Source organism: Oncorhynchus mykiss, chromosome 11 (assembly GCF_013265735.2).
Source record: "Oncorhynchus mykiss isolate Arlee chromosome 11, USDA_OmykA_1.1, whole genome shotgun sequence".
Classification (NCBI taxonomy): domain Eukaryota; kingdom Metazoa; phylum Chordata; class Actinopteri; order Salmoniformes; family Salmonidae; genus Oncorhynchus; species Oncorhynchus mykiss.
The window spans coordinates 37,599,589-37,615,000 of NC_048575.1; the positions used below are offsets into that span (position 1 = coordinate 37,599,589).

General features: G+C 42.6%; 1 protein-coding gene across 4 annotated transcripts in view; it reads right to left on the reverse strand.

Moving 5' to 3' along the window:
* Positions 1 to 1,850: 1,850 nt before the first annotated feature.
* LOC110535660 (transmembrane protein 108) overlaps positions 1,851 to 15,412 on the reverse strand; it is a 109,686-nt gene continuing 96,124 nt past the window's right edge. For 3 of the 4 annotated variants that reach the window (XM_021620793.2, XM_021620792.2, XM_021620795.2), the window contains 4 exons: positions 6,576 to 7,784; positions 6,057 to 6,211; positions 4,054 to 4,067; positions 1,851 to 3,287 (listed from right to left, as the gene is read on the reverse strand). In XM_021620793.2, the coding sequence (XP_021476468.2) occupies positions 3,113 to 3,287; positions 4,054 to 4,067; positions 6,057 to 6,211; positions 6,576 to 7,784 (1,553 nt within the window). In that variant the 3' untranslated portion in view covers positions 1,851 to 3,112. The remainder of the gene's footprint in view (positions 3,288 to 4,053; positions 4,068 to 6,056; positions 6,212 to 6,575; positions 7,785 to 15,412) is intronic. The other variant, XM_036935412.1, reaches the window with a different exon arrangement.

The following is a 15,412-nucleotide window of genomic DNA, read 5'->3' on the forward strand; positions in this document are numbered from 1 at the left end:
AATGCTTTACTGGGAATGCCTCAACTTAAACAATTACAAGTGTATTTTGAATTAATGTACTATATTACAATTGAAGTACTCTTTTAATAGTGTGCTTAAGTGTAATGATAGTGAACTCCAAAAGTATTGAGATAGTGACACTTTTTGTTGTTTTGGCTCTGTACTCCAGAACTTTGAAATGATACGACTTTGAGGTTAAAGTGCAGACTGTCAGCTTTAATTTGAGGGTATTTCAATCCATATTGGGTTTCGAAATTGCAGCACTTTTTGTGCATAGTCCCCCGGTTTTACGGGACTAAAAGTATATGGAGAAATTAACTTATGTGTATTAAAGTAGTAAAAAGTTAAGTATTTGGTCCCCAGTGTTGTAAAGTACTTAAGTATAGATACTTTAAAGTACTACTTACATTTTGTAGTTTTTTGGGGTATCTGTACTTTACTATTTATATTTTTGAGTAATTTTCTATTAAGGTATCTTTACTTTTACTCAAGTATGACAGTTGGATACTTTTTCCACAACTGTTGGTCCCATATTCATAGCGTGCAATGACTACATCAAGCTTGTGACTCTATACATTTGTTGGATGTTTGCTATTTGTTGTGTCCAAATTGTTGTTATTGTAATGGTGAAAAGTTAGTATGTCTTGGGGATATGATATTTGTGCTTCTTGTAACTTTCTCACTCCTCATTATTCACGATTCATTCAGGATTATCCGTAGTCATGCTAGCATTCACATTAATGTAAATGTGTTTAGAAACATATTATATTCTGATTTACAACAAAAGTGACTCCAACATGTCACAATACATTATTTACCATTAATTTCTATTGTGCACAAATTAATCTGAAAGAACCAAAACAAATGCATACAACCTCATAGTCATTGCATCATTTCAAATCCAAAGTGCTGGAGTACAGAGCCGAAACAAAACATTTATCACTGTCTCACTGAACTAAAACACTGAATAACAATTAATTTAAAGTACACATTTAATAAGTGTGTTTAAGTTAAATGATAGTATATGTATTGTGTACTGAAGCTGTAATATGTAACTTTTTGGGGGGCGTCCCGAACCAGTTCACATTGATAACACATTTCTATCTGTCATTCTCGTTGAAAGCCAGTTTGAGAAGCAGTAGATCTGTTCTATGTGCGCTATTTCTATGCTTCCCATTCTTATGTTTAGTTCTTGCATCTTTTACTTTTAGTTTTGTACACCAGCTTCAAACAGCTGTAAATACAATATTGTTGGTTATGGAAAATATATTTCACAGCGGTTGAGATGGTACAATCTCCACACAATGACTGCTTGTTTTGTCACATGAACTGAAATTATGTGAACTATTAGAATTTTAGCAACCAGGAAATGGTGGAGAGATTTCTGCATATTGCACCTTTTAAGATATACCAGAAAAGTATATATTGTATTATATTGAAGTGTTTGTTTTTGGCTTGGGAGGAGAAAGTGACAGCTCATTAATGAACTCCAAGTACTGAAGCTCTCTAGATAAGCATTAGCAAAGTGTAGGCTTTATCCAATGACAGTGAGGCCATGTGTATAGAATGGCCACAGGCCAGATACAGCATAGATGAACAGAGAACATTCTAGAAGTCAATGGTTTAGCTGGGGTCAGCAATGGGGTGTTCATGGTCAATTAAAATAAAGGTTGACAAAATAAAAGGCCAAAAATATGAATTCATTTTATCCCAGCTTACACTTGGCAGTGGCACAAAGAATTTCCCAGGAGGACTATGCAGTTAATATGCAACAATAACAAGCGTCATTACAGTCTTCATTTATGAGTGGAAGGAGTAAAACAAATTAATAGTCAGTAAAACACAGAGAATGTTAAAAGCTTTTCTCTTTTATTGCTCAGCTGTAAAAAGTACAGTGTATGTATGCTACGATACAAAAAAAGACCAAAGATACTGCCCCTCCTCTCCATTCTACATGTAGCAAAATACCCTTTCTCTGGTTTGGCACCACATGCCCATTGCAGCGACATACATCCAGTAGATTGACAACATATTCAACAAAATCTTCAAACACAGGGAAGTATGATTTAACAGATCAGCGTTTCACAATGTGACAAACGGACGCAGTAACAGAGGCAGTATTTAGTAAATATAAATATGTGACAAACGGACGCAGTAACAGAGGCAGTATTTAGTAAATATAAATATGTGACAAAGCAAAAGTAAAGCATGACAAACTGAAACTGATTTGATAATGAAACAAAATACGTATGTTTGATTAAACTGCCACTATGTGCTCACAGTAAATATTCAGGATAAAATATCTCAGTATTTTCATTTCTACAACCAGAAATGAAATAACATATCATTCAATCTATACATTACAATAATAAACATAGTTTGTGCTCCTGTACAAGTACTGTACTTATGGAGGGAGGTTACAATAAGTTTGGTCTCAAAATATTTAGTAAAGGATAGACGTTAAACAAACAATGAGGTTTGTTTAACGTCTAACCTTTACTAAATCTGCCAAAACCAGAATCTATTCCATAACACAAATAGAGAGAGAGAGGCAAAGAGGCAGAGAGAAAAAGAGGCAGAGAGAGAGAGAGAGATAGGCAAAGAGAGAGAGGCACAGACAGTCCCCATGCTACAGAGGCAGTTCAAATTATAATACCTCCATTGCCTCTACTAAAACCTGGTCTCACAAACATTGCCCTAAATCTCGTAGGTACAGAATTCAAGTTCAACAGGATTTTCAGTATTTTTTGGGGGTTTGATTAAAAAGAAAATGAAACATAACGTTCTTACAGAATATTTTCTCTCTAAAGCAGAATTCAAGTGACCACGTCCACAATGTTCTCACCATCAAGCCACTGTAACAAAATGGAAATCACACACACTCAGTGGTTTATAAAGACATAAAAACGCTTATCATAATTAAGCATTTGTAGAAAATGCACATCAGAAAAATATGCGGGCGCACCCTCATAGTAAATAGTGTCTGTTATTAGCTCTTCTTTTAATCTTGGTCTATATATTCATAATGTACAGTATAAAGTGGGAGTCTCTGAAGATTTACCACATGTATAAAAATGATGGGGGGGGGACTTTAATTTTGAAAGTCAGACTTTTATTTTTGACAGTCTTGTATTGGTGGTTTCAGGACATGGTCACAAGACCAGCGTCCCTCCTCTCTAGATGTCACAGGACTTCTCTCTGTTGATGAACAAGGTCTCCTGGCAGAAAGGGTTAACCAGCACCACCCCGCTGTTTCTGTAGTCCCCGTTAGGGGGTAGACACGTCTCCTGGAACACACACACACATGCACGCACACAGACACACAACATACACATTAGCAAGACACTACATCACATAAAATGGGCATGATTCATGCCAGGTACACACTATAGAAGAGAAATACTAGCTGATTCTAAAGGCTAGTGAGATTCAGGGCAGAGTGTTTTGTGACTTGGCAGACACAAACCATTCTCATGAGTACAAAAGATGGCTGAATGATTACGCTAGCAGAGAGAACACACAGAGAGAAAAATAGAGGGAAGGAGAGACGAGAGTTGAACAGGCTCCATGACAGAGAAAAGAAAGAAAGGAGGGGTGACTCAGCAGAAAACGCAACACAGCAGAGGGAGAGAGAAATAGTGGCGGTTGCTCAGCTAAAAGACATGGGGTGGGGGGGTGGTGGAGAAAAAGCTGAAAAAAACAACACATTGATTCAGAAGTATGAGCCTTACAAAAAGAGAGGTACATTCTAACTGGAAATACCCCAAACCCTAACATAAACAAATTACTATATATAGATATTCTAGGTTGCACTGGAAAAAGGCTATTCAGGAAAAATAAGCAATATATATTGACTGTAACGGCCATAGAGATAAATCTATTCACAATTCATCCCTATGGTAACGGCACCAGACAAGCTAGAGGCACTATAGGACAGAACAATATGGATGGAGGGAGGAAGGGATGAGGCAAAGCTTCAGTGAGAGGAGGAATAAAACAGGGACGCAACACAACACCCGTGTGTCACCACGAGCATCCTAAACATGTTCCAACCTCGGCATCCACTCCTGCACCACCGGAGGAGAGAGAAAGCGATGGAGGGAACAAAAAAAAAGAGGACAAACCAGAAAGAGGTGTGGTCAGTATGCAGATGAGAAGAGAGCCGGTAAGATTTCATAGCAACAAAAATATGTCAATAGAGTGAACTGAAATGTCATGGACTAAATAGAGGATCAGCTAAAGGTCTAAAATTACACCAAAATGATTCGTTGAAGTGGAACATTTTAGCTTCACCATTAATCTTACAGCAGATGGCACTATAGTCCACATATATACAGCACCAGTCAAAAGTTTGGACAAAACTCATTCAAGTTTTCTTTTTTAATTTTATACTATTTTCTACATTGCAGAATAATAGTGAAGACATCAAAACTATGAAATAACATATGGAATCATGTCGTAACCTCAAATTGTTAAACAAATCAAAATCTATTTTGTAAGTATACACCCTTTGCCTTGATGGCAGCTTTGCACACTCTTGGCATTATCTTAACCAGCTTCATGAGGAATGCTTTTTCAACATTCTTCACTCTGCGGCCCAACTCATCCCAAACCATCTCAATTGGGTTGAGGTCGCGTGATTGTGGAGGCCAGGTCATCTGATGCAGCACTCCATCACTATCCTTGGTCAAATAGCCCTTACACAGCCTGGAAGTGTGTTTTGGGTCATTGTCCTGTTGAAAAACAAATGATAGCCCCACTAAGTGCAAACCAGAAGGGATGGCGTATCGCTGCAGAATGCTGTGGTAGCCATGCTGGTTAAGTGTGCCTTGAATTCTAAATAAATCACTAATAGTGTCACCAGCAAAGCACCCCACACCATCAGACCTTCACCTCCATGCTTCACGGTGGGAACCACACATGCAGAGATTATCCGTTCACCTACTCTGCGTCTCACAAAGATGTCCATTGCTCATGTTTCTTGGCCCAAGCAAGTCTCTTCTTCATATTGGTGTCCTTTAGTAGTGGTTTCTTTGCAGCAATTTGACCATAAAGCCCTGATTCACACAGTCTCCTCTGAACAGTTGATGTTGAGATGTGTTTGTTACTTGAACTCTGTGAAGCATTTATTTGGGCTGCAATTTCTGAGGCTGGTAACTCTAATAAATTCATCCTCTGCAGCAGAGGTAACTCTGGGTCTTCCTTTCCTGTGGCGGTCATCATGAGAGCCAGTTTCATCATAGCGCTTGTTGGTTTTTGCGACTGCAATTTTCTGGATTGATGGACTGTTGTTTCTCTTTGTTTATTTGAACTGTTCTTGCAATAATATGGACTTGGTCTTTTAATAAATAAATCTTCTGTATACCACCTCTACTTTGTCACAACACAACTGATTGGCTCAAACGCATTAAGAAGGAAATAAATTCCACAAATGAACTTTTAACAAGGTCCACCTTTTAATTGAAATGCATTCCAGGTGAATACCTCATGAAGCTGGTTGAGAGAATGCCAAGAGTGTGCAAAGCTTTCATCAAGGGAAAGGGTGGCTACTTTGAAGAATCTCAAACATAAAATATATTTTGATTTGTTTGTAATTTGTAAAATGTAGAACATAAAATAAAAACCTGGAATGAGTAGGTGTGTGCAAACTTTTGGCAACAACACTTGGCTCGCTGATTTACATTTTCTGTATCATCACTGAATTTATGTCAAGTTGAGGAGCCTAATTTAGAGGAGCCCAACATTGTAATGCCTGTATGAATATAGGTTCCATATTCATTCAACTCTAACCCATGCCATCACACAGCTTATATCAATTGGACTAAATGCCCATTATACCATGCTGAATCAAGGCTTCACAACAACATTACATATAGGCCCTTTCACTTAAATAATAAGTCCCCTCTAAAGCAATTGAGTGCCAGACCCAGGGCTGTAATTCAGCAATAACATTATATACAGGCCCTTCCCCTCAAGTGTAACATTTCTCATTTCCTACAGGAAGTCCTCTTTGGTCTAATAATAAAAGTGGCAGTCAGTCTCAGGACTGTGTGTACCTCAGCATTGTCAAGGGATGTGATTTCCCGGGGCAGCTCCACCGCGTGCCTGTTGAAGTAGTCCATGGTGATGGCATTGTTCCAGTAGCTCAGGTTGTTCTCCTGATTTGAAGACTTCTTCTTCCTCCTCATACAGCACACGGTCAGCAGGACAGCTGGAGGGGGAGAGGAAGGGAGGGAGGGAGGATGGAGGAAGGTGGGGAAGGAGGGAAAGGCAAAGTCAGTACAGCCTCTAAAACGATAGAACCTCAGTCCAGCTCTTTCATTATGTATCACATTGTCTCAGTGGACAGGTTGGGTGGTATAAACGTGATCTCAGCCTCCTAAAAGTGGTGGTCAGTCTCCTACTGACTCAAACACAATTTCCTTTGATATGGTTTTCTCTAAGAGGCTTTGAGTTTATACTTAAAATTGTACAATATAGAGGGGAATGGACATTTGATATAAAGGGCTTTGTTATCAACAAAACAAACATATTTTGGCATCAAAGCATTCATCAGGTTGCTATTTGATACTCACAGCATGAGGACACAGGCACACTGATGGCCAACACGATCCACACAATGTCCATCTTGCTCAGGCAGATGGTGGCGCTGGACAGCGGTGAGTCCAGAGCTGGGCTGGAGCCATTACCAGGACCCCAGGGGTCTGCAGTGGTGGCGGGGACCAGTCGGTTCAGAAAGTTCCCACTGGCCGTGGAGGGGGGCTCCGTAGCGGATGAGCTGTTCCACTGGGAGGAAGGGTCCTTGCCAGGGATGCCCTCCACACTGCCGCTATGAAAAGTGACATTGCCATCTGTTTTGAGCTCCAGGGTGGGGTCCTCGTTGACCAGGGAGTGCACCTCCCGTAGGGTGATGGCGTGGGGTCGGGAAAGCTCGGGCGTGGCTTCAACATGCTCCCAAAGGGTCTGATCTAGAGCAGCATCCTCTGAGGAAGAGGAGGAGAGAGAGGAAGGCTGCAGCTCAGTGGTGAAGTCCTGCTGACTGGTGTCTGTGGGCTCCTTGACATTCCCCCCCATAGGCTCCTGGGTGTGTGTGGGGGCCGGTGGACCACCAAGCTCCAGGCCCAGAGTATGCTCTCTATCTGTGAGCGGGCTGGGCAAAGAAGGAGCCAGGGCAGACCCAGAGTCTGGAGTCCCCTCCACTGCAGCTGGAGCTACCTCACTCGGTGGGCCAGCAGAGCTGGGAGGGCTAGGAGGGCTGTTGCCCTGGTTAACATTAACAGTATCTGGGCTATGGGCTTGATTGACTGAGTTGGGCAAGAGGCCCTGGTCTGCACTGAGAGAACTGGAGCTGTGGCCTGGGTTGAGAGCACCAGAGCTGGGGGAATGGGCCTGCTTGACTGGACTGGGGCTGACAGAGCCAGGGCCAGGGTCTTGGTTTACTCTCACAGTGTTAGGACTGAAAGTAGCTGCAGCATGAATGAGGCTGTCTTTACTGGGTGGTGTCACAGTGTGTGCCAGGCTGGTGTGGTGGGTTAGATGCCAGCCCCAGGAGGTGGGGGCAGTGGTGGGCTTGATGATGCCTGTGGGCAGCGCCCTTCCCTGGGGGGACCAAGGGTCCCCGCTGCTGGAGTCCTCCTGCTGCCAGTCTGGGAGAGGCAGGAGCGGGTTAGGGGGGCTGCTGTGGGGCGCTGACATGGAGACAGGGTCCTTGGGGGTCCGGCTGGGGTACAGCTCCTGGGTAGAGGACACCACTCCCAATGGCACAGATAGGATCGCTAGAACACCTACAGAGAGAGATAATTACTATATAGAATGTGTGTGTGCTTGTGTGTAGGTATGCATATCTGAGTGTATGTGTGTGTGTGTGCAGGTCGCTCTACCCTTTCTCCTGAGGTTCCCTGCTTGGAATATTGAGGCACAAACACTGATCCCCAGAAGCGGCAATAGGCTGTTTATGAGTCCTGGAGGAACCTTACAACCTTTGGATGGATTCAATCGAGCAGAAAGACGATGGCCAGAGCTTACCCATGATGTTGCACAACAATATAAGTCAATAAATCATCGTTTTAGTCAAAGTATGACATACAGTATTTGGGCTTGAAGTGACAAGTCAGAAGTGCCCACTTCGTGCAAATCCGTGTGATCCAAGTTTTATTTGTCTTTTCCTTTGATATGATGTACAAATTATTTTCAGCCTAGGTTTAATTTCAGGGCTGGGTTTTATTTGAATGTTACCACCAGCATTGCATTATTTATTAATCAGAAACAACTGCAAAGTTGATGCTTTTTGCCACTGAAATCTATGCTTTTGCAACTCCGCTTAAAAATAAAATCATAATCCATTGAATAATATGTGTATTTTCACTTATTTTTTAAATAGTCTGTATTAAACACGCACACATGTGTATGTGACCAATAAGATTTTATTTGGAAGGCTTTCCACTAGATGTTGGAACATTGCTGTGAGGACTTGCTTCCATTGAGCCACCAGAGCATTAGTAAGGTTAGGCACTGATGTTGGGCGATTAGACCTGGCTCGCAGTCGGCGTTCCAATTCATCACAAAAGTGTTCAATGGGGTTGAGGTCAGGGCTCTGGGCAGGCCAGTCAAGTTCTTCCACACCGATCTCGACAACCCATTTCTGTTTGGACCTCACTTTGTGCATGGGGTCATTGTCATGCTGAAACAGGAAAGAGCCTTCCCCAAAATGTTGCCACAAAGTTGGAAGCACAGAATCGTTTAGAATGTCATTGTATGCTGTAGCGTTAAGATTTCCCTTCACTGGAACTAAGGGGCCTAGCCAGAACCATGAAAAACAGCCCCAGACCATTATTCCTCCTGCACCAAACTTTACAGCTGGCACTATGCATTGGGGCAGGTAGCGTTCTACTGACATCCCCCAAACCCAGATTTGTCCATTGGACTGCTAGATAGAGAAGCGTGATTCATCACTCCAGAGAACGAGTTTCCACTGCTCCAAAGTCCATTGGCGGCGAGCTTTACACCACTCCAGCTGACGCTTGGCATTGCGCATTGGTGATCTTAGGCTTGTGTGCGGCTGCTCGGCCATGGAAACCCATTTAATGAAACTCCCGAAGAACAGTTCTTGTACTGATGTTGCGTCCAGAGACCGTTTGGAATTCAGTAGTGAGTGTTGCAACCGAGGACAGATGTTTCAACTTAACAATAACAGCATTACAGTTGACTGGGGCAGCACTAGCAGGGCATACAGGGTTGCCTAGTGGTTAGAGCGTTGAACTAGTAACCAAAGGTTGCAAGTTCGAATCCCTGAGCTGACAAGGTACAAATCTGTCGTTCTGCCCCTGAACACTGTTCCTAGGCCGTCATTGAAAATAATAATTTGTTCTTAACTGACTTGCCTAGTTAAATAAAGGTAAAAAAAAAAAGAAATACATTTGACTTTTTGGAAAATCCTATGATGGTACCACGTTGAAAGTCACTGAGCTCTTCAGTATGGGCCATTCTATTGCCAAAGTTTGTCTATGGAGATTGCACGGCTGTGTGCTCGATTTTATACACCTGTCAGCAACGGGTGTGGTTGAAATAGCCAAATCCACTAACTTGAAAGGGTGTCCACATACTTTCGGCCATGTAGAGTACATGTACAGATGGAGAAAAGAAAAGAGAGAAATAAATAAAATAAGAATGATAAAGAAAAGAGAGTATAAGGACAAAGAAGGGTAATAAAGAGGGTGAAATTCCACAAAAAACAGCACCAGCACACATCCACAATCTCAAACACTGTACTGATTACCTATCTTAACTCAGTCATATACCATTCTTCAGCATCACACATTTCTATACACTCATTTCCCCCAGTCCATTAAGGGATCCAATAGGCGTTTAAACACAGCCTTCAACTCATAAATCATATTCCTCCCGATATGTGCGTGTCCTAAATTACATCCTATTCAAATGTGGTGCACAAGGGGAATAGGGTGCCATTTAGGACACAGCTGCTCTGGCTCGCTAGGTACTGTATGAGAGTGTCCTCTCCTCTCTGCTTTCCATTTACCAAGCCTGTCACATCCCTAATGCATAGAGGAGCCTAATCCAGACACTCCAGAGTGACCCATGACTGGGGGATAACACAGACAGGATAGTTTGATTTATGAATGGTGGTCTCAGAGAGATGGTCGTAAGGCAGGGAGACCATATAGTCTCACAGAAATAGTCTGACCCACCCCAGGAATATTTGCCTCATATTTTGGCCCATTGTTGATCTCTGGTGGTTGCCCCCCCCCCGGTCTCCTCAACACATTATTACTGTATTCCATCCTCCAACATGCACAAACATACTAATACATACATGTCTCTCGGTCACATATAGGCTATCTATGGTTCCATCCACACAGAGTAGAATTGATTACTATATTATGTTGTCCATTGTGGGGGCTGTTAGTAAACCATAGCCACTATGTTGCTGCTATAGACTAACAGTAGCAGTTGTTCCTGAGCATTGTACTTCAGGAGTGTGATAGTGTGCAACACTGTTTGTCATGCAGTAGTCTGGCCTCAATCACACACTAAATCAGTGTCTAACCCCCACTATCACAACACTACCTGGCAACCCGGCCCTCGGTCGGTCGGGAAAAGCCTGGAAAATACATGCGCTCCGGCTCCTCTGACCAACAAAATGGCAACAGAGTTTACATCCGTTGTACATACTAACAAATGCTCCAGCAATACACTCCGCAGACACACACACACGCAACTCTGCACACGCCCATACATGCAACCACACTCGCTCACACACTGGTCCTCCTCATCTGCAATAAACACACTTATTAATATGCATCTGGCAACCCGCTGATCATCATGTTTTATTGAGTAGCTCATAAAATCTTAAAGGAGGCAAAACACCTTTTAAGTTTGGTAGCATCAAAACATGTTGCATGATGTTCGTTGTCAGTCCAGTGAATAGTCAATATTTTGTAAAGTTATTCATTACTTGTGTGGTAGGCTATGTGTGGTTGAGAGTCATCTAATCTCTCTTGAGAAGCACATGCACACGCATGCACTCACACACAAACACAGATTATATGGTATGATATAGAATACGGATTCATGCAGATTCTCTACAATAGTCTCTAGAAGCTCAAACTCCCACTCTCCCTCCCTCCTCCTTTTCCTATAGCAGTGTGTTCAATTTCCCTGTAAGTATGCCTACTGGTAAGTATGCACACAGTGTGGAGGGTTAGTGAATACTAAGGACAACAAGGAGGCATCTCAAGCTACAGTATATCTCCAGCTCAACTCGTCATTTTCATCGAAGGTTATGTTTCTTTTTTTCTGGCAGTGAGTCACCCACTCCTGGTCTGGCAGTGACATTAGATTAGAGCTACTGCTGCTGCTCATAAGTGTCACGTCTACTCCCGCTCCTCCACCCTCTGGCGTTCGACGTCACCGGTAACCACCGGTCCTGGGTTCCATCGTTACGCACACCTGCCATCAATCATTACACGCACCTGCACGTCATCATGAGGCACACCTGGACTCCATTACCTCACTTATTACCTCCCCTATATCTGGCACTCTTAGGTTCCTTCCCCAGTCAGTATTGTGTATGTGTTTCATGTCTATACGCGACTTGTGTTTGTTATATTGTTCGATGGTCCGTTTATTATTAGACTCCCAGCGTATACGTTACAATAAGACAGACACTCGCAATGACTCACAGGCAATGACTCATAGTACTGCACTATGTAGGGAACGGGATGCAGCCCCAGACACAGGCTAGCTCTAGGGGCTCATTGGGGGAATGAGGGAGCCCTTCATCCTGTATAGCCAGTTTCCTGCCCCTAAGCCTCCCCGTAAAGACTCTCACTAAGTGTCCTAACTAAGCAACACTCTTGGCCTCCAATGCCGTCTGAGTGTGTACACAACACTATAATGCTGTTGATGTAATGCAAGGAGGTACCATGAGGCATGAACCTAATACACACAATACACAGTACAGAATGGAATAAAATAGCTCCCCAAACATGCGTGTGGGTGGGCAGGCACATAGATTGGAACTAGTGGATATATGAAGGCTTAAATATCCTGACCTAGTGAGATATAGTGTATTCGGAACGTATTCAGACCACGTGACTTTTTCCAAATGTTGTTACATTACAGCCTTATTCTAAAATGTATTAAATTATTTTTTCCCCCTCATCAATCTATACACAATCAGTGGTGTAAAGTAGTGAAGTATCTGTATGGGGTATCTGTATGTACTTTACTATTTATATTCATGGCAACTTTAACTTCACTACATTCCCAATGAAAATAATGTACTTTTTACTCCATACATTTTCCCTGACACCCAAAAGTACTCGTTACATTTTGACAGGAAAATGGTCCAATTCACACACTTATCAAGAGAACATCCCTACTGCCTCTGATCTGGCGGACCCACTAAACACAAATGCTTCGTTTGTAAATTATGTCTGCGTGTTGGAGTGCTCCTGGCTATCCGTAAAAAATAATAATAAAGAAAATGGTTTCCTTAATATAAGGAAGTTAAAATGATTTATACTTTTAGTTTTACTATTGATACTTAAGTATTTAAAACCAAATACTTTTAGACATTTACTCGAGTAGTCCTTGACTGGGTGACTTTCACTTTTACTTGAGTAATTTTCTACTAAGTTATCTTTACTTTTACTCAAATATGACAATTGAGTACATTGTCCACCACTGCACACAATACCCCAACTGTGGGACCTTATATAGACAGGTATTTTCCTGTCTATATAAGGTCCCATAGTTGACAGTGCATGTCAGAGCAAAAACCAAACCACGAGGTCAAAGGAATTGTCCGTAGAGCTCCGAGACAGGATTGTGTTAAGGCACAGATCTGGGGAAGGGTACCAAAACATTTCTGCAGCATTGAAGGTCCCCAAGAACAGAGTGGTCTCCATCATTCTTAAATGGAAGAAGTTTGGAACCACCAAGACCGCTGTGCAAACTGAGCAATCGGAGGAGAAGGGCCTTCGTCAGCGAGGTGACCAGCACCCGATGATCACTCTGACAGAACTCCAGTTCCTCTGTGGAGACGGGAGAAGCTTCCAGAAGAACAACCATTTCCGCAGCACTCCACCAATCAGGACTTAATGGTAGAGTGGCCAGACGGAAGCCAGTCCTCCGTAAAAATGCACATGACAGCCCGCTTGGAGTTTGCCCCAAGGTCACCTAAAGGACTCTCAGACCATGAGAAACAAGATTCTCTGGTCTGATGAAACCACGATTGAACAGCGTTCGTTGTTTGAAGTAACGTCTTTGTTGTTGTAATATTGCAAACGAACATGGCAGTTTCACTACTATATGGATTGCAGATTTAAGGTTGCCAGTACATTTCATTAAAAGGGCTTGTCAACACCAAACCCACTGGGTACAGACGTCAGTTCAAAATTTAGTTTTTATTTACATTTGGTTGAGTTGTCAACTAACGTGAATTCAACAGAAAAAAGGTCACCATGTCATAGGATTTAGGTTAAAAGTTGGGTTTTGCAAATCCAGTCAGTTTTCCACATTGATTCAACCTGTTAGCTTCGCTCACTATCTCTGACACCCACCTGATCATACCACTCACTATTCTGGGATGGAGAAAAACAAGGACGAGGTCAATATTACTGTTAAATTAGATCCTGATTTATTTCTGTTATATCAGCCAAAACCTTTTTTCAATTAACCCAGCCAAGAGATTTATCATGGGGAAGGGCAATTTATGCAGTAAACTTACTGAGTTAAAGGCTGTTTGGAATGCATAAGAAGTGAGTGACATTCATGTATAAGTGCTCTATTGATGACATGGAGGGGAATGGGACATTAGTAGATCATAGGGCTGGCTGCTGTGTCTTGTGCACTTGATCTAAGGACTTTTGCCCCATCTCTCTGTCCCTTTCACATCACTCAGTATTAGAGTCAATGCCAGGGCCACAGAAAGCCAAATTGGCCGCCCAGTGGCATTGAGTTTGAGACCTAGTGAAATTAAAGCATCATAATGGTGAAAATGATCAAATCCTCAACATTCACCTATAACCTCATTGGTCGGTATTTACTTAAACTACCAATACTACCAACTACTGCAGTGGGGTAATAGTGTGAGATGTAGCCTACACTGCTACATCCTATATCCACCACACCAATCATAGCAGAGAATCAACTTAGTGTGTGTAGTAGAGAGCAGCTCTACAACATCCGTAGAGTACGACCCTACCTCACACAGGAAGCGGGGCAGGTCCTAATCCAGGCATTTGTCTTCTCCCGTCTGGACAACTGCAACTCACTGTTGGCTGGGCTACCCCCTTGTGCAATCAAACCCATGCAACTTATCCAGAACGCTGCAGCCCGCCTGGTTTTCAACCTTCCCATACTCTCTCATGTCACCCCGCTCCTCCGCACCCTCCACTGGCTTCATGTCGGAGCTCGCATCCACTACAAGACCATGGTGCTTACCTACGGAACAGCAAGAGGAACTGCCCCTCCCTACCTTTAGGTTATGCTCAAACCCTACACCCCAGCCCGAACACTCCGTTCTGCCACCTCTGGTCTCTTGGCCCTCCCACCCCTACGGAAGGGCAGCTCACGCTCTTCTCTGTCCTGGCACCCCAATGGTGGAGCCAGTTTCCCGATGAAGCTAGGACAGTAGAGTCCCTGTCCATTTCCCTTAACATCTGAAACTCTACCTTCAAACAGTATCTTAAATAATCCTCCTACCTGCACCACTTGCACTTGACCCCCCCCCCCCCCCCCCCCCCCCCCCTTCTAGCTCTGACTCTACTGATGATAGATCCATTATTTGGGAAAAATATACTTTCTATGCCTGTGATGTGGTTGTCCCACCTAGGTATGCAGAACTCTCCTCTAGCTGCTCAGTCTGCATTTCAGGTACCCCAGCAAAACACACTCAGGGGGTAGAAGTTGCCCTTAGGCACAGATCACAGCACAGTTTATCCTCTCTAAATCATCACCTTCACCATTAGTAGGTAAAATCACAAAATTCACCTTAGTTTAAGGAGGAATAATTTTGCACGCCCAATTTTTCAGTTTTTGATTTGTTAAAAAAGTTTGAAATATCCAATAAATGTCGTTCCACTTCATGATTGTGTCCCACTTGTTGTTGATTCTTCACAAAAAAATACAGTTTTCTATCTTTATGTTTGAAGCCTGAAATGTGGCAAAAGGTCGCAAAGTTCAAGGGGGCCGAATACTTTCGCAAGGCACTGTAGATGTTATTATATTTATAGTTCAAAATGTAAATTCCTTCTAATTATATTGAGGCTACAAAATCATCAACAGTTGCACTTGGACTATTGTTATATTCTCCTAAAAGAAGAATAGCACCTTTAGGGACAGCTCTAACAACATTTTGATACTCCTCAGGAGTGAATGTAACATTGTG